The sequence below is a fragment of the Convolutriloba macropyga genome, chromosome 11 (genome assembly GCF_964194025.1).
Source record: "Convolutriloba macropyga chromosome 11, txConMacr16.3, whole genome shotgun sequence".
NCBI lineage: Eukaryota > Metazoa > Xenacoelomorpha > Acoela > Convolutidae > Convolutriloba > Convolutriloba macropyga.
The window spans coordinates 15,999,310-16,018,862 of record NC_134478.1 but is presented as its reverse complement, the minus strand read 5'-3'; the positions used below and the strand labels follow the sequence as shown (position 1 = coordinate 16,018,862).

The 19,553-nt window shown below is 35.1% G+C and overlaps 1 protein-coding gene across 3 annotated transcripts in view; it reads right to left on the bottom strand.

The window, feature by feature from the left end:
* Positions 1 to 19,553, bottom strand: part of LOC142349533 (FK506-binding protein 15-like) — a 90,800-nt gene that overhangs the window by 67,094 nt on the left and 4,153 nt on the right. For all 3 annotated transcript variants that reach the window (XM_075401160.1, XM_075401159.1, XM_075401161.1), the window contains exons 4-6: positions 14,188 to 14,262; positions 11,543 to 11,641; positions 35 to 150 (exon numbers count right to left, since the gene is read on the bottom strand). In XM_075401160.1, coding sequence (XP_075257275.1) covers positions 35 to 150; positions 11,543 to 11,641; positions 14,188 to 14,262 — 290 coding nt within the window. The remainder of the gene's footprint in view (positions 1 to 34; positions 151 to 11,542; positions 11,642 to 14,187; positions 14,263 to 19,553) is intronic.

The following is a 19,553-nucleotide window of genomic DNA, read 5'->3' as shown; positions in this document are numbered from 1 at the left end:
TAAATTTGATATCAACAGGAACGTGGTTCGCTACCTGATCTGTGCTTTGGTGCCTGACTGTACAACTTCCTTCTCAGCCGAGGTGATCACATCTAGAATTTGGATAGCCGACTCTGATTTGGATGCCGACGAACATTTACAAGTGAACACCTGAAAACATTCAAGTTCGGACCTTAATTACTATTTCGAGAAACTGCGGAAGCCGGTACAGCATACAAAATTGCTATCGAGTTTGCCCTCTACTATCTGTGAGTGAGACTGTAAATACACTAAAATATTGAATAGCGACCCAACTCAGTCCACATTGTGTAGCCTTTGATATCCTTGATAAAGGCAATCAAAACGCACAATCGTAGACTCAATTCAGCATATTAGAATACGCAACGTACAATCGCGTAAAGCCACGTAATGAGCTTATTATATCGTACATAGCTCCACGTTGTTTTAGACGGCAAAGTATTCTTGATGTTTTATACAAATTTTTATCTGATCAGTTCAAACCCGGCCACCATTTATATTCCATCTGTTCTACAAAATCGAAAAAACGTCTTATTTGATAGTTTTAACACCTAGTTTTATTGAAATAGTTATTTGCCCTTTTCCCGAGCATTCTACGTAAATTAGAACGCATTCTATGCGTAATTTAAATACTCAAATTTCATTGTTTAAAAAATGACGCTTTTTGGTATGTTCATCGCTGCTTATATATCTCAGAAATAGCGCAAATCTATTTACTTAGTAACAACATCCTCCGGCCAAATGTTTTATAATGGGTACTAATTCTACAAGCAGGCGGGGGAGCGATCCGCTGGGCAAGCCGCTAGACGGCAGAGCGTGAGACGCAATCGGAACGTTAACGGAGTTCATCGACTCGAGCAACAGGTAAACAGCTTGGATTGATCTCATCAACTAAAAATCCAAGTCAGCAGTCTTCAGGTGCTGCTCGTTAGGCGTCTTCCATTTAGAACGTCGGTCACCGCCGGGACGTACTCCATAATACAACTTAACCAAATCGCGTTAGCGTAAGACAATGCGCGGGGGTACCGCTTACGATGATCAAACTCGTCGACGTCAAAGATTGACGGTTGCATGATCACCAAGCACAAAATGATTTTTCCGCTGAGTCGGATGAGCCGGCGCTTACAGGCGTTACATGATGTGAGTTACGTGCGCGTTTAAGCAGACAAAAAGCAGTTCTTAAAACGTTATCTGTGAGCCAAAGCCAATATCTGATCCAAGGCTGGTGCGAAGTAAGCACCTGAAACTCAAAAACAGCATCTCCAAGATGATGCCTTGGTTTGGCACGCTGGGTGGATTGAACTTCCATCAGAGGCCTTTGTGCGCAAGTTTCGGAAGACGTTCTCTACACCTGCAAAGTTGGTACTATTTCAGACCAACTCAAGCTAGGCGTTCCTCAACGAGAGAGAAACGGTTCCACTACCATTACGCGAGAAACACAGTCGATGGACGGGACAAAATTTACAGGGACACAAGCAGGCAAACAAGTAACCAGGAATTCCCACCTATTCTAGTCAGTCCAACCGACGGTGACTTAAGGGCCACCGTAACCGAACCGGTGTTCAACGAGAGGAGACTGTTACGCGAGTTATTTTAGGAAGCTCAGTCGAGATTGGTTAATGGTTACCGCGCGGAAACCTCTGCGCAAACCACAGATTGATTTAGTGAACGCAGTGAAAATCGTAATTTAGCGATAGCATAACGTTCCTTAATTTCAGTACGCAGATAGTGAATGCTTTGACTGTAAGTGAGCATGCCGAAAAACTACATACAAAACATGGCATGCGTCTAAAACGCTAGGATCATTGCATTAAAATCAATTTCAACCAACGGCCTGATGCAAACAGCCAATCATATTAGACCATTTGTTCCGATAAAAGAAGACGGGAAAATACGTACATTCCGCATGACCGATTTGTTTTGGAGGAGACCTTTTCTGCATTAAAGGGCTAAATACTGGAGATGATAATCGGCTTCGTCCAACTGTGGGATCTACGTCACGGTACAACGGTAGCGTTCGTGAGAACCTAAACACCGGAGTGATTACGCTGTTATGCGTAACAATTTTGGATCGCAGCTGAACTTATCAAAGGGAATTAATTGTGGGCACGGTTCCCTAGTTGTGGGCCAATGATGTGTTGGTTTCCACCCACTTTTTGATTTATTCTTTATAAAGGTTTGACGTTATTAACTACGTCACTGCCTCACTCGAACGGGAGTTCCGCGGTTCTTAAATCTGGACCCCTCGCCACGCTACCTGATTGCAATAATACAGCCGACATACCACGAGTACGGGCGTCTGCGGACCGATTGAGCGGAACGAAACATGAAAATAAATGTTAAAAGAAATTTAAAGTAAAATTTTGAATAAAAAATTTCCTTTGGTAAGCGAACCATTCATTTTAAGTTTAGCAAAACTTCCACCAATTGTGTTCAGCAGTGAAAATCAGAACTAAGGCAATTTACATCAACATCTAAGAGGTCAAAGAGGGTTCAAATTGGGTAATCAACTCTTAAAAAAATGTGCACTAAAACAACTCAAAAACTTGATTAAAATTATGAACGCTATAAAAGCCAGATCAGTAGATGATGCGGCAAGCAAAATTTTGAGCTTCATTCACACTTAAGAACAAAAAGATCACTTTGAGGTATATCTGAGAATCAACTACCCACTTACAAAATTTAAGCCAAAAAAGAATCAGCATTAAAAAATCGGAGCACCTCACTAACACCGACAAGTACCAAAAAGTAAAATTATATCAAAACGACATGCTGCAGACTGCTGATACTGATGTGTGTGCGGAGATGGATTGAGCGCTGCAAATAATGTTTGTATAGATTATTATATTCCACTATTATGATTTGAAGTTAAACAGAAACCGATACCGGAGCAATTTTCAGTTTAATTTAATAGTAAAACGCCACTGAAATAAAATTCAGCAGGTACAAGTTTTCGATTTAGATTTTCAAAGTGCAGGAGGTCAACGGCTTAAAAGTCAATAGTGTCAAGCCAAAAAAAAGTCATTAAAACAATCAACCAACGTCGGACGAATCGCTCCGAAACGACTTCCTATAGACGTTATTATAAAATCGTTATCATCCTTGATACAATTATGTACTATTATCCTTTCTGTTATTATCCTTCATTACCTTTAAACCGCTATTATCTCTTTATACCGGAAAAACGCTATGGGGTATAAAAGGTGTGGGTGGGTGGGTGGGTGGAGGGGGTATCCAAACCACGAAAAATTTTATTTGTAACGTTATATCCCATTTTAGGGCCTACACAGTGCTGTGGCAGTGTGATGAGGGTAGGGGTTGCAGAGGGGGTTCTGGGGGTTGAATGGCGAGGGAAAAGGGCTCAAACTCTAAGAACCCCTATTCACAAAAATAATTTGCTCAACAATTTAGGTGGATTGCATACTTAGAGACTAGTTAGGCTCTAAGAGAATGGCTCAGTGACTTGATGTCCTCGAGATTTGCCACTTAATCCCGTTTCTCAATACCAAAAGTAGTAAAATTTGTGGTGGAAAATTTGTTATAGCTGACAAAAATCGGTAGTTCGGAAAGTAGCATTAAAAGACTAGCAGGACTGACTTAATTGCTACGAAATACATTTGAAAAGAAAAAAGGCAAAAAGGGAAACATACCCGGCAGATTGCCGGAAAATAGCCGCCGTTGATTCCCATAACTCTATTGGGATTGAAAAAAAAAGAAAATATCAACAAAATTGATTTTCGTATAAAAACATTTTTAAGTGCGATTTATTTTGATGTCATTTCGTAATTGAGCATACTCCTGTCTCTCAGTGAGAGGTTACAGGGTCTAGCGTCAATACCAATAAGCACCAAAGATAGTAAATAAAACTTATGAGAACAAAGTTCAAGTACCGGGCATCTAAAAATGGGCTTTATGGGTTTATCCCGTTTCTATTTCTGAGTTTCATTTTTTATACTGACTCTCTTCATTTTGAACTGCTTTGCTGAGCAGTTACTGTTTAAAAGGACTTTGAGCAGAATGCCAGAAGAGTGAAACTAGCCTAGAGAAGTCAAAAAGATTTCACGCAAAATGTCGAAAAAGCGGCAAAATGGGTAAAGCGAAAAAAAGTTCTACAAAGTAAAAAAAAAACATAGCAGGACAAGTCCTGACGTACAATTCAAAAAATTCAAACTCAACAAACAACAGAAAATCAATGTCAAAATGCTGCTAGGGAGAACAAAAAACATCTAGTGAGATATGTAATTTTGATTCTAACAAAAAACTAAATCCCGCATGAGCTGTGAATGGATTGGGAAAACTATTTAGAAAAAAACCGATCCAAAAAATCGAAAAAACAGAAAAAATCAGAGTGAAATTGCCGCATGTGAACAAAAAACCACTTCCGATAAAGCCAATTTTTGTTCAAACACCGTATTCTCACTCTACTTTAAAATTAGAGCGAAAAAATTTCACGCCGCAAAACCACTCGCTTTTTCGCTCCATTTCCTGTTTCGGCGTGACCAAAATCACCACTCCAATTTGACTTCAAAAAGCATGAAAATGTGTGAACAGATCTTAAAATAAACATAGCAGGACAAGTCCTGACGTACAATTCGAAGAATTTTCATTGACTATACAGAAAAAATAGACCTAGAATGGACTATGAGTGAATTCAGAAAACCATTTTAAAAAAATCAGAAAAATAAAAAAAAATAGAAAATCAAGATCAAAATGACGCATGTGAAAAAAAACACCTAGCGAGAAATGAAAATTAATTCAAACAAAAAACTAGGCCTAGAACGAGCTGTGAATGGATTGGGTAAACCAGTTATAAAAAAAATCCGATCCAAAAAATCGAAAAAACAGCAAAAATCGGAGTTAAATTGCTGCATGTGAACAAAAAACCACTACCGAGAAACCGAATTTTTGATCAAACACCGTTTTCTCACTCTACTTTAAAATTAGAGCAAAAAAATTCACGCCGCAAAACCACTCGCTTTTCCAGTTTCGGCACCACCACTCCAATTTGACTTCAAAAATGAGGAAAATGTGTTAACAGATCTTGAATAAAAAAACATAGCTGGAGGAATTCCGGAAACGACTCGAAGTGAAAATCCATTTAAACGCCATCCAACTACTCATCAAACAAAACGTGCCTTCACTAAGTTATGATTATCTTGAAACAAAGTCATGAAAAAAAAAGTAAAAACAAAATAAAATCTGTTAAAATATGATAAAAAATCGGATCAAATTTTGTTATAAATTGAGATCCCGAAAAAACGATCTCTGCCAAAAAAACTTCATCAAAACAACTAGTACTTACAAAAACCACTTATGTGAATTTTGATAAAAAATACTTTAGGCTAAAAATATGAAAAAAGCTCTTAAAAACAACTTTCACTGAAAACCTGGAAGTTACTAAATTTTTTAATATTTCAAAAAAAAATATATAAATCCAAAGAAAAATTCCCTTCAGCCAATAGGGTATACAGATGCTCGCACAACAATAGACGATTCATAATAGGCAAAGAAACTTAGCAAAAAACCGAAAAAAAAACGAAAAACTGCAAAAAAAATTAAGAAAAATAGTTCCAATTTTCGCCATTTTTTTGTCATATTTCTCAACAAAAAAAATGATTCTTACCCACAAAACTGTAACCAATTGTTATCATAAAATTGCTCAAGTAGAAGGTTTCTTCGATACCCATTTGAGCCAGTAAAACAATCGTCAAGAAAACGCAAAAATTAGCCCGAAAATTAGCAAAATACATTAAAAACCTCCGAATTTTCAAAAAATTCACATTAATTTCCAGAAACCTTCAAACCACTACCGAAACCAGTCTAAAATTAAAACTAAATCATAAACAAACCTCTTAACCAAAACAAATGAAAAAAACTGGTTTAAAATGCCGCACGTGAACAAAGAAATTTCGCTCGCTTAGAGAAAATTTTTTCACACATCAATTTCTCGCTCTCTCAAAAACAGCGGTATGAACAAAAACCACTCTCTTTTCGCTCCGCTCTTCACTTTTGTTCAGCACCAAAATCACTCCAAATTTTTTCACGCGTTTCATTTCCCGCTTCAAAATTCACTCCAAAATTTGATTAAAAAAGGACTTCTCCAATACTCCTCTTCGAGTCGTAAAAAGACAGCGCCTCAATACAATTCAAATTCTTTGAATTGTAAAAAAGACAGCGCCCCAAAACAATTCAAATTCTTTGAATTGTAAAAAAAATTAGGAGCGCTATAATAGCCGGCTGAAAAGATGAGGGCGGCTATTAAACAGGACTACAAAAATTGCAAAACAAGCTTTGTTAAAATCAAAATCGAAAAAACAGCAAAAATCGGAGTTAAATTGCTGCATGTGAACAAAAAACCACTACCGAGAAACCGAATTTTTGATCAAACACCGTTTTCTCACTCTACTTTAAAATTAGAGCAAAAAAATTCACGCCGCAAAACCACTCGCTTTTCCAGTTTCGGCACCACCACTCCAATTTGACTTCAAAAATGAGGAAAATGTGTTAACAGATCTTGAATAAAAAAACATAGCTGGAGGAATTCCGGAAACGACTCGAAGTGAAAATCCATTTAAACGCCATCCAACTACTCATCAAACAAAACGTGCCTTCACTAAGTTATGATTATCTTGAAACAAAGTCATGAAAAAAAAAAAGTAAAAACAAAATAAAATCTGTTAAAATATGATAAAAAATCGGATCAAATTTTGTTATAAATTGAGATCCCGAAAAAACGATCTCTGCCAAAATAACTTCATCAAAACAACTAGTACTTACAAAAACCACTTATGTGAATTTTGATAAAAAATACTTTAGGCTAAAAATATGAAAAAAAGCTCTTAAAAACAACTTTCACTGAAAACCTGGAAGTTACTAAATTTTTTAATATTTCAAAAAAAAATATATAAATCCAAAGAAAAATTCCCTTCAGCCAATAGGGTATACAGATGCTCGCACAACAATAGACGATTCATAATAGGCAAAGAAACTTAGCTAAAAACCGAAAAAAAAACGAAAAACTGCAAAAAAAATTAAGAAAAATAGTTCCAATTTTCGCCATTTTTTTGTCATATTTCTCAACAAAAAAAATGATTCTTACCCACAAAACTGTAACCAATTGTTATCATAAAATTGCTCAAGTAGAAGGTTTCTTCGATACCCATTTGAGCCAGTAAAACAATCGTCAAGAAAACGCAAAAATTAGCCCGAAAATTAGCAAAATACATTAAAAACCTCCGAATTTTCAAAAAATTCACATTAATTTCCAGAAACCTTCAAACCACTACCGAAACCAGTCTAAAATTAAAACTAAATCATAAACAAACCTCTTAACCAAAACAAATGAAAAAAACTGGTTTAAAATGCCGCACGTGAACAAAGAAATTTCGCTCGCTTAGAGAAAATTTTTTCACACATCAATTTCTCGCTCTCTCAAAAACAGCGGTATGAACAAAAACCACTCTCTTTTCGCTCCGCTCTTCACTTTTGTTCAGCACCAAAATCACTCCAAATTTTTTCACGCGTTTCATTTCCCGCTTCAAAATTCACTCCAAAATTTGATTAAAAAAGGACTTCTCCAATACTCCTCTTCGAGTCGTAAAAAGACAGCGCCTCAATACAATTCAAATTCTTCGAATTGTAAAAAAGACAGCGCCCCAACACAATTCAAATTCTTTGAATTGTAAAAAAAATTAGGAGCGCTATAATAGCCGGCTGAAAAGATGAGGGCGGCTATTAAACAGGACTACAAAAATTGCAAAACAAGCTTTGTTAAAATCAAAATCGAAAAAACAGCAAAAATCGGAGTTAAATTGCTGCATGTGAACAAAAAACCACTACCGAGAAACCGAATTTTTGATCAAACACCGTTTTCTCACTCTACTTTAAAATTAGAGCAAAAAAATTCACGCCGCAAAACCACTCGCTTTTCCAGTTTCGGCACCACCACTCCAATTTGACTTCAAAAATGAGGAAAATGTGTTAACAGATCTTGAATAAAAAAACATAGCTGGAGGAATTCCGGAAACGACTCGAAGTGAAAATCCATTTAAACGCCATCCAACTACTCATCAAACAAAACGTGCCTTCACTAAGTTATGATTATCTTGAAACAAAGTCATGAAAAAAAAAGTAAAAACAAAATAAAATCTGTTAAAATATGATAAAAAATCGGATCAAATTTTGTTATAAATTGAGATCCCGAAAAAACGATCTCTGCCAAAAAAACTTCATCAAAACAACTAGTACTTACAAAAACCACTTATGTGAATTTTGATAAAAAATACTTTAGGCTAAAAATATGAAAAAAGCTCTTAAAAACAACTTTCACTGAAAACCTGGAAGTTACTAAATTTTTTAATATTTCAAAAAAAAATATATAAATCCAAAGAAAAATTCCCTTCAGCCAATAGGGTATACAGATGCTCGCACAACAATAGACGATTCATAATAGGCAAAGAAACTTAGCTAAAAACCGAAAAAAAAACGAAAAACTGCAAAAAAAATTAAGAAAAATAGTTCCAATTTTCGCCATTTTTTTGTCGTATTTCTCAACAAAAAAAATGATTCTTACCCACAAAACTGTAACCAATTGTTATCATAAAATTGCTCAAGTAGAAGGTTTCTTCGATACCCATTTGAGCCAGTAAAACAATCGTCAAGAAAACGCAAAAATTAGCCCGAAAATTAGCAAAATACATTAAAAACCTCCGAATTTTCAAAAAATTCACATTAATTTCCAGAAACCTTCAAACCACTACCGAAACCAGTCTAAAATTAAAACTAAATCATAAACAAACCTCTTAACCAAAACAAATGAAAAAAACTGGTTTACAAATGCCGCACGTGAACAAAGAAATTTCGCTCGCTTAGAGAAAATTTTTCACACATCAATTTCTCGCTCTCTCAAAAACAGCGGTATGAACAAAAACCACTCTCTTTTCGCTCCGCTCTTCACTTTTGTTCAGCACCAAAATCACTCCAAATTTTTTCACGCGTTTCATTTCCCGCTTCAAAATTCACTCCAAAATTTGATTAAAAAAGGACTTCTCCAATACTCCTCTTCGAGTCGTAAAAAGACAGCGCCTCAATACAATTCAAATTCTTTGAATTGTAAAAAAGACAGCGCCCCAACACAATTCAAATTCTTTGAATTGTAAAAAAAATTAGGAGCGCTATAATAGCCGGCTGAAAAGATGAGGGCGGCTATTAAACAGGACTACAAAAATTGCAAAACAAGCTTTGTTAAAAGAGTCATTTATATTTCGTTTCCGATTAATTCTAATTAAAACAGCACAAGCGGAAAACCAATAAAACAATACACAGGATTCAAAGAGTTTAAGTGACTATTCAGAGTTTTCTTGCTACTTCTTGAGTAAAGGAAGAACTGTTTGCCCGTTTCTTGTACCCCCATGAGCGATTGATATCTGTTTTTAGCGTGTAACTGCTTCAGCGCAATCATATAAATCAATGTCGTTGTTTGAATTCTCTATGAAATTAATCTTGCTGATAACTGAAGGACGGACCCAAACATGAAAACTGTAAAGCAAAACTACAGAGCCAAATATATTTGAAGAGAATCCAACAATTGCTGTCTTCAGACACATATGGCGACCATTCTTTGCGCCGATAGAAATTGAAATATCATTATGTTCAGACATTTTGCGGACAGATATATTTGAGCTTGTGAATTAAATCAAATCCGCATATCATGGACTACTGGAGTCTATGAAAATAGCCTCAAGATATTTGGACACCACGTAAACACTTTCGCTCACTCGAATTGCTTACGCTAATCATAGGTTGCTTTGCAAAAATTTAGGGGAGCTCTAGAACGCCGACTTAATTAAACGTAAGCAAACTAAAGCTTGCGCTACCGAAAACCATTAAAGCCACATCTTACCAAATCCCCATAAAACATACCCGGCAGATTGCCGGAAAATAGCCGCCGTTGATTCCAATAAGCATGATTGGGATTGAAAGAATAGAAGATAATGAAAAAAGATTTTTGTACAAAAACATTCTTTAAGTCCGATTTATTTCGATGGCATTTCGTAGTTGAACATACTTCTGTTTCTCAGAGAGAGGCTACAGGGACTACTACCAATACCAATAAGCATTAGAGATGGCAACTAAGACTTATAGGAACGACGTTCAAATAGCGGGCATCTAAAGTTGAGCTTTAGGGGTTTATGCCGTTTCTATTTCTGACTTCAATTTTTTATACTGACTCATACTGTTCATTTTGAAGTTCCTTTGCTGAGCAACTGATGTTCAAACTCACTTTTAGCAGAATGAGAGAAGAGAGAAACTAGCCTAAAGAAGTCACAAAGATTTCACGCAAAATGTTGAAAAAGCGGCAAAATGAGGTAAAGCGAAACATTTTTTTTTGTTCGACGAAGTAAAAAAACATAGCAGGACAAGCCCTGACGTACAGTTCAAAGAATTTTCATTGACTCTACAACAAAGCTAGACCTAGAACGGACTATGAGTGAATTGGGAAAACCATTTCAAAAAAATCAGATGGAAAATGAAAAAAAAAAGCCAGAAAATCAATGTCAAAATGCAGCATGTGAACAAAAAAGCGCTAGCAAGAAATGGAAGTCTGGTTCAGACAAAAAATAGGCCTAGAATAAACTATGAATGGATTGGGAAAAGCATTTAGAAAAAAAATCGATCCAAAAAAACGAAAAAAACAGTAAAAATCAAAGTGAAATTGCCGCAGGTGAACAAAAAACCACTAGCGAGAAAGCGAATTTTTGTTCAAACTCCGTTTTCTCACTACTTTAAAATTAGAGCGAAAAATTTTCACGCCGCAAAATCATTCGCTTCTTCGCTCCCCTTCCTGTTTCGGCGTGACCAAAATCACTACTCCAATTTGACTTCAAAAATCATGAAAATGTGTGAACAGATCTTTAAAAAAAGACAGCGCCCCAACACAATTCAAATTCTTTCAATTGTAAAAAAATTAGGAGCGCTATTATAGCCGGCTGAGAAGATGAGAGCGGCTATTATTAACCTATTATCTTTTAGTTCCAGGTTTCAGAAGTCGATGAAACAATAGAATGGGTTGGAAAACATTTTTTATCACTTGCTATCAATTATGTCACGCAGACTCATAATGGCTCATATGTTACGTTAGATCCCATATGATCTCATATGTTAAGAACGAGATTTTTGTATCTTAAAAAACAATCCTAAGATCAAAACTGTAATTCGATTTTGAACACTACCTCAATTGGCCATACTGAGATTACGCCAACTGTTCGTTAATAGGTGGTATTAACAAACGTTGGACGTAATCCTTGGTATTAATTGACATATATATTAATATGTTCTAAAAATCCCGCAGGCTTGTAAATTGATCATATTAGTCAAATGCTCTTCGACACTCATTCTCTCTGGCCTTACTTGGCCAATCGGCCTCGTTTCACTCCGTTAATAAGTTGATGAGTCGAAGAGTAGTCGTCTATTATATAATATAGAATGGCTGAGCACCTTGTTTGGAAGAAATAAAAGAACTCACGTGCATGCAGAAAGATACAAGCTTGGAGTCCTCACTGAACAGGAGATACCACAGTTGTCTTCTCTGGTCATAGAAACACACATATTTGTCCTTCTGCGGCTGAAACCAAATAGTTAAATAAAAACTAACTGGTATATGTACTTCGAACATTTTTTCACCTCATATATTTTAGCTTTCCTCATTGTATGCTGTCTCTTTGACAGGACTTTCTGAATCCGCACGAAAATGATAAATGTATCAGTTTAATGATCAAATGTGTTTCAGCTTACATCATGATTTATTTTGGATTTATGAAACCGAAAACACGCACATTCGTAAAGGAAGCTGTGAGTCGAATAATACATATTGCTGATCGCATAGTAGAAATGCGATATCAAAAACTCACAAAAAAATCGGTGCGGTATTTGATAGGGCGAAAAAACTAAGTTTCAAGAAGAATTAATATGCTTTGCTATTCTCAACTTACCTCACCAAGTTTTCGCCAAGAATTAATGAATTACTCGAACGTATCCGATCTCAATGAAGCGCCTTTCAATATTTTTAACTAAACATGTCGACATTTTCGTCAACTTAGGTAATTTCTAAGTCGTATTGCCCATAAACAATATCATGACAATAGATGCAAGTGGCCCATCAAATGCCATTGCCTGCTATGTTGAACTTCAATTTCTCCCCTTATAATTTTTTTTCAGTTATTCTAACTTTATTGTGTTATGACTGCATGTTACCTTATTCAATCTTATCTTATAGTTTTGAATAATAATAATAATTTATTTCCGAACTAGTGTATAAATAAACAACAAATTCGAGAGGTCGCCAAAAAGGCCTTAGCCTGTCCATAGGATGGTGCCTATATTAAGTCTGCAGAATAAAGAAGTTACCTTTCGCTAATGAAAAGGTTACCAGAACTGTCTCGTCAACACTTCTTTTCCCAGTATGTAATTGTCTCTTAAGTTATGTAGGATATTAAACAGAACAGATTCCTTTACAATTAAAATTTCGCTCACAGTGTTTTTGTCTAGAATTATCAAAAAATTAAAAAATAAGAGTTTTTTTTGTTTAGAGCAGAAGTTTAAACAATAAGAGTACATAAGAGTTTTTCTGTTGGCACGTCGTCAACCTCAAGGTTTTCACGGTTTTTAGTCTTTTCTCATCACACTGAATGTTGTGGAATTCTTCATTGCTCAAGATTCGTGATCCATAGCCACAGTCAGAACTTGGTCTTAAACTCTTACTCAGCAATTTTAACAACTCGTACACAGATGCAATTCCATAGGCGTCAATAATTTAAATTTCTCTCTGACCTCCCGGACGCTATTGATTTTTTTCAGTCCAAATACTAGCCTGATTATATGGTTTTGTGACAAGGTAAGTTGTTTAAGCTCCGATTTGCTTGCGCAGCCATAAAATAGTACACCATACTGCAGGAGTGGTTGGACATAGAGTTTGTATAACTAAATAAAAGTATCCCTCCTGAATCTATTTTTGTATTGGTAGAAACAATATATTGTCTTTTAAAGCTTGCTCTTGAATTCTCCTATGTGTGTTTTAAAGCTTAACTTTTTTATCAATGTGTACACCACCGTAACTCTCCTTGTCATACAGTGTTATTCCTTGTAATTGTAATCTATCCGCAGGTTCTCTTTTTGCAAAAGACGTCATGTTACACTTTGAGAAATTTACTGTCAGCTTATTTCTATCAAACCAATCGCACAACCTACCGAGATCGTTTAGCAAGTCATCATTATTAAGTTTTGTAGAAGAATAAATAGTTGCATCATCTGGAAAAAGTATGATCTGCGTATACATAAAAAGATAACTTAGTTGCCTGAATGCCCCTAGAAATGATACTGATCGTTTCCATTTTCAACTTTTATCTTTTCAACTTTTCACTTTTATATTTCTTGGCCTATCACAGACAAAATCTTAGTTGAGATCCGTTTGGCTGCTTTCACGACAGAATTTTTGTCGAAATTAATCTGTCTACTGATATTTACCTCAAAAGATGAAGATACAAAATTGAAAATGTACAAAAATAAAAATATAAAAAAATGAGAACATACAAAAAGCGACGCTAACAAAAGTAGGCATAGGAACTTCATATCTATCAAGCAGTATGAAGTGTTATATACAAACATGTACTTTTTATTGAGCAAGTTCAGGAGTTGTTGAATTTTAGTAATTCTCAAACAACTTCAGTTCGAAATATTATACAAAACGGCAGGACGAAACACGATCCAGCAAGATGTTCTTAAGACAACAGGACTCAAATAATTACTACAAACTTGTTTTGCGAGCAAATATGCTTCAAGGCCAATGGTTACTTAATTAAATACTATTGTGAATCATTATCGCGAAGTTTAAAACCTTTCCCAAACTCATCGCCAGCTTCATTATCAAACACGTAACTAAAGCACTTTCAATAAAAAATCTGATCTTTTGAAACTTTTTCAAGCAATTTCCAAAATTTCTCACATCTTTCCAACTCTCCAAGAGAAAGAACCGTTATGAACTAATTTAAAGTCCGACTTCTCTGACATTCGAAGACAATCATAGAACAAATTCAAAGAAACCAAACAGAACGTATGTCGTTCAGACATTTGTAAAGTATGACTGAGCTAGTCAAGGTTCATTGGGACACTTACTGTGACGGTGAGGTTGGAATCCACTGGAATGTTGACAAGGGTGTTCTGTTTGCTCTGATATACAATTAAGTTGAACTGAAACAATCACTCAACATGTTGTTAAAAATTTTAATTATATAGGTAAAAACGGAACCAGCCAATATATTTGTGGCTGAAACTCTTAGAAAAACGGAACCAGCCAATATATTTGTGGCTGAAATTTAGAAAAACAATTCAGGAAAAGCATTGTCTCCTATCACAGTAGATTAGATACAATCTCAAATATCTAAATCTGTTCAAGATGGAGTAACATTTTAAAATGCCTGTAATTTATGGAATGAATATCCTGCAATGTTTACACACAGCGCAGTTCTTGAATTCCATGGTGGGGACAGTAAAGCGAAAAACTTATGATAGGATATACGATAAACTTAAGATACTATACACAGAAATAACTCTCATGGAAAGAAACGTCAAGCAAACTTATGCACAAAAAATTCTAAAAACTGATTGATAAGAGCACCTCTCCCCACCCAACCTAACCCAGTCATTTCGTCCTTAGCGGTAGCGATCGGTTGGTAGGGCATAGACGGACCTTTAATATTTTAAATTCAATAATATTGATCAACGTTCAAAAGCAAGTCAATGTTCCCAAACAAAACGATCAAATTTCAGATTTTGAACTGATGTGCCCCCAGCAGCTAAAACCAAACTAGGAAAAAATACTCGTATTTGAGTGGCACCATAAAAACATGAAAAAGTTTCCACAAAATAAAGTCACATCAAGCCATTGACTGTATCAATCGCCAAAAGTTGATGGCAAAAAGTTAAGCCTTGAAAAAATACAAGCTCCTGATAATAAAAGTTGCCGTTTAACTGACTTTGCAAACAATTTGTTATTCACGGAAGACAACGGGTCTATTTATAGTCTCACCGTGCACTTCAATTGCACCCATTAGAAAGTCTAACTGAGTGTTTAAAATTGATTTCTAAATTGACTGAACTAAATGAAGAAAGATTCATTTTTCGACGCAGCATGCATTCATCAATGAGTCCGCGCATTTTGTTCTTAAATATAATCAATAAAAATAATAGATGCAATCAGTTGAATCAGGAGCAACATGTTACGTCAGTATAGGTCATTACAGACCAACAGTAAAATTAACTTATAAATGAAACCCAATATTGAAATCAAATAAAGTTCGAATTCAGTGAGACTTAAATTTTTTTTTTGCAAGTGCAGCAAAATAGCAAAAAATTCTTGCATGCACTAAAAACTAACAGATTATCCAAATATCTTATAAGGCGGCACAACAGAAACTGTCAATTTGAGTCACTAAAACAAAAACATAGCCAGCTGACTGCCGGAAAAGAGCCACCCAACTGGATTTAAGCAGACGAAAAGATACTAATTAACACAGATTTTTTTTCCTAATATGAAAAAATGTTCTAATTTGGTGAGCAGTTTAAGTCAGATTACACAAATATACTTTCATTCGGCTTCCCAATTGAGGGCTATTAAGCTTAGTACCAATTCCAGCGACGAAATGCTCTAATGGACTCTGACAACCTAATACTCTTGCTTAATGACCGGGCTTGATCGTTCTACTTTCTTTTGATCTTTTGATTTTGTCCTTGTCCACATTCAGTATATTTCGTACCTTTATTCGAATAAATTAAAAAAAAACTTAAATTAATAAGTCTATACACGTATTAAAAGTATTAGTGCCAGCGCTTTATCGGTTTTTCTCGTTTCGTTGTATTTTTCTCTGTTGACCTTATACGTATTCGAATAAATTTGCTGACTCAATTGTATATTCCATTCCATTGAAGCAAAAAAAGCTTAGTCAGAAGTCAAACGTAGAAGTCGTGACATGTAAAACGCAAAAAAGTAGAACGAATTAAAAAAGCGAGGACACTCAAATAATAGCCGCTCAGAGGCTGCGGGTGGCTATCAAAATATGCTAATAGCTTTGTTTGACCACAATCAAACACTGCATCGGCGAAACACAAAATTAGCTCAAAATTGCGTTAAATGCAAACAAACAGTTATAAACAATCCCAAGCGTACAATTAGCCTATGAGCATATTCTATGATCAATTTCGACGTATGAGGAAAAAATTACAATTAAAGCTATAGAAAGAATCCCTAGTAAAGCCTCACGTACACTAAAGTTTTCGTTCGCTAAACAAAATTTCTGCACAAATTTTATCGCTCTCTGGGAAAAGACAAAATTTCAAATGCTTTCCATCAAAACTGTCAATCATTACAAACGAAGCTCGAAAACACTACTGTTCGAGTCGTCAAAAAGAGAGCGTCATAAAAATTCAATTTGCTTTGAATTGCAAAAAAACAGCACCAATATAACACAAATTTGTAGGGGTTTAAAACAGAATAAAACACCTGAAGTCAGAAGAATAGCTCAAAAACATAAAGCTAGGGCTCGCTTTAATTGTAACCTACTTCAGACGCACAGATTTCCTAAGAAAAAAACTAAAATTTCAAAGGAAAATGTTTTTTTTAACTTACCCGACCTAAGATGCACATAAAACATAGCATAAGTTTGCTGACTGAAACTGAAAATGAAATTATTGCTGTGGGAGGTGATCATAGCATGTACAAAAGTGTTCTAATTTGGTCCGCAGTTTCATTAGATGCAATAAATAAGGGTCTAATTTGATTACTATTAAGCTGAAAACTTTTACCCTGATATACTCGCTCTAATGAGCTTTGATAACAATGCACAAAGACTCAATGACGGGGGCTTCATAGGTTCATCTCGTTTCATCTGAATTCGCACATCTGATCTACACCGTATTCAATATCTTGCAAAAAACACAGCGTGAAAGAAAAAAATCCCTTCAGTGGAAACAATGAGGTATATCAGATGTCAAACGTTACTTATATAAAACAAAATATATGATTGAAAAGTGATACGAAACTAAAAAACCATAGCATGGGAAATCCTTAATTAAAACTCAACTAATTTTCATGGACTAAAAAAAAGACCTAGAGCTGACTAGGGTTGAACTTCAAAAACATTCAGAGAATCACATAATCGAAATCAAACTGACTCATATGAGTGAAGAAACGTTGTTTTGTCCAAACACCGTTAACTTTGACTTCTCCGTTCTCACGAACTTAAATTTAACTGAAAAAATTTCAAGCCGCAAACCCATTCAGCTTTTGGCGTCGACGTGACCATAATCAACCTAAATTAGACGGAATTCCATAAATCGATGAGTCGTTTCTGCTAGAAATCTACTCTGTGAAAGAACCAGTACGTTCTAAAATTACTCATCCTATTTAGTTAGGTAAGGAAAAAATTGGACACAAAAATTGACTGAAACAAACAATTTAGAAAAAATTGAAAACATTGAGAGACAAGAACGCCTAAAAATAACTTTTCATTAATTCAGTTGAGAGTATTAAAATTCCAAAGAAAACCATTAAGTAGAACATAATAGGTTGACACGTTTTGTAGTTATGAAGAAAATTTGAAAAGCTACAAGAAATTGACAAAAAAGTCTCAATTGATTTTTTATATTTCTCAACAGAAATACTGTTTCATGCCATAAAACTGAAAACAAATGAAACTTGGGAAACGCGGCTAAAAAACGTAAGTAATTACCGCAAAGTGACTGAAATACAACACTGAAATTAGAATGAAAATCAAATTTTACTTCAAAAATCATCCAAATTTCTGAATAGATCTTTAGACAAAACACAGCCGGAAGAATTGCCAAAACGCCTCCAAAAATCGTCTCTGCTCAAAACAAGCCTTTAAAAAATTTAGACAATGGAGAACTCAAAAAAGCAATTTTTAGCCTCTAAAACCAACTGAATTGAATAAAAAATAAAAAAATTCAATTATTTTTTCAAGCGCATATACAGATTAGGATCAAAAGCACTAAATTTTCTTAATAAATGATTGGGAATTGAAGAACCGATTCTGGTCTGTTTTCTCGTTTATTTGCAGAAAAACGATAACCTTTCTTTAATCAAAATACAATCCCAAAAAACTCACTAACAGTAGGAAAGTCATAATGGGCTCAGAAACTTAATTAGTTTCAAAGAAACACTAAAAACTCCTTGAAAACAACAGAAAATTTTCGAATTTCTTGATATTTTTCGTCGTAATTCTCAACAAAATATTACTTAACATCGAAGCAGAAATAAACAAACAGCTATAAAATTTTTCAGCGTCGTCTGTGCAATGAAACAATGGGCAAACAAAGCAATGGGCAAAGAACTGCTTGAGTAGCCAAAAGAAAATAGTAAAATGACTGTAGAACCTCTAAATTAGCATAAAACTACATAACCAAACATAGCTGGCAGATTGTCGGAAAATTGCCGCGATAGATGTTTGTGGCCTTCAATGAATTGAAACAAATACAGGACAGACTAGACTACCAGTCCTTTAACTAAAAATAGACAGATCAAACCACCAGCCCTTTAATAGACCACAAGACTTTTTGGGTTAGATTCGGACTGTCAGTTTTATGACAGTTACGGTCTATAAGGAAAAAACCCTAAAAGAGCTTTTTAAAAAATGATATTCGAAATCAAAAACACAAGACTAATACTCAAGAATTAGGGCATATAAGTTTGGCACTACGTAGATGCACATTATTGATACTAAACTAGCAAAAGTTCAAAAAATTCAAAGTTCCATAAGAGAAAATTCACTTACCAAACCCTGGAGGAGGCTACCTGGCTACTAAGGCAGGAAAAACTGAATACCATAGCTGGCAGATTGCCAGAAAATAGCCGCAATAGCTTCGTAGATCTGCAGATTTAAAAAAAACAGTAAAAAAGACAGACCAAAAAAATCGTCTTTTATCAAACCTTGAAGTAGTGCCCTATTATCAAACCTTGAAGTAGATTCCCTGGCCCCTGAGGCTGAAAAAATGCCCAAAACTCAAAAAAATTTCAAAAATTGGTATCATTTTGCGTGTTTGTGTTTGTAGTACCAAAACATATAGCCCATAAAATGGTCATAACAAGTATTTTTGGCTCGCAAAAGAGCTTCATCAACTTAAGACGTGAGGTTGAAAAAACTTTCAACTTGGGTTGAAAAAATTTCAATCTAAAACTAATCAAACAAAAAAGCTCAAAAAATCACAAAAAAAAAACATGAACAAAACTGCACCATTTTGAGCCCTTAAAATGATCTTAAACTTTAATTTAAGGCCATCCCAGGAACTGCACCACTGCTCTAATGAACTTAATGCCCGCTGGGCTTTACCGGTTTATCCCGTTTAGAAAGATTAGATAGAAGTCATTGAAAAATGTGTGAAAATATCTTTAAAAAAACAGCGCTCCAATACAATTCAAATTCTTTGAAATGTAAAAAAAACCACGATGTCCCCAATAATAGCCGCTA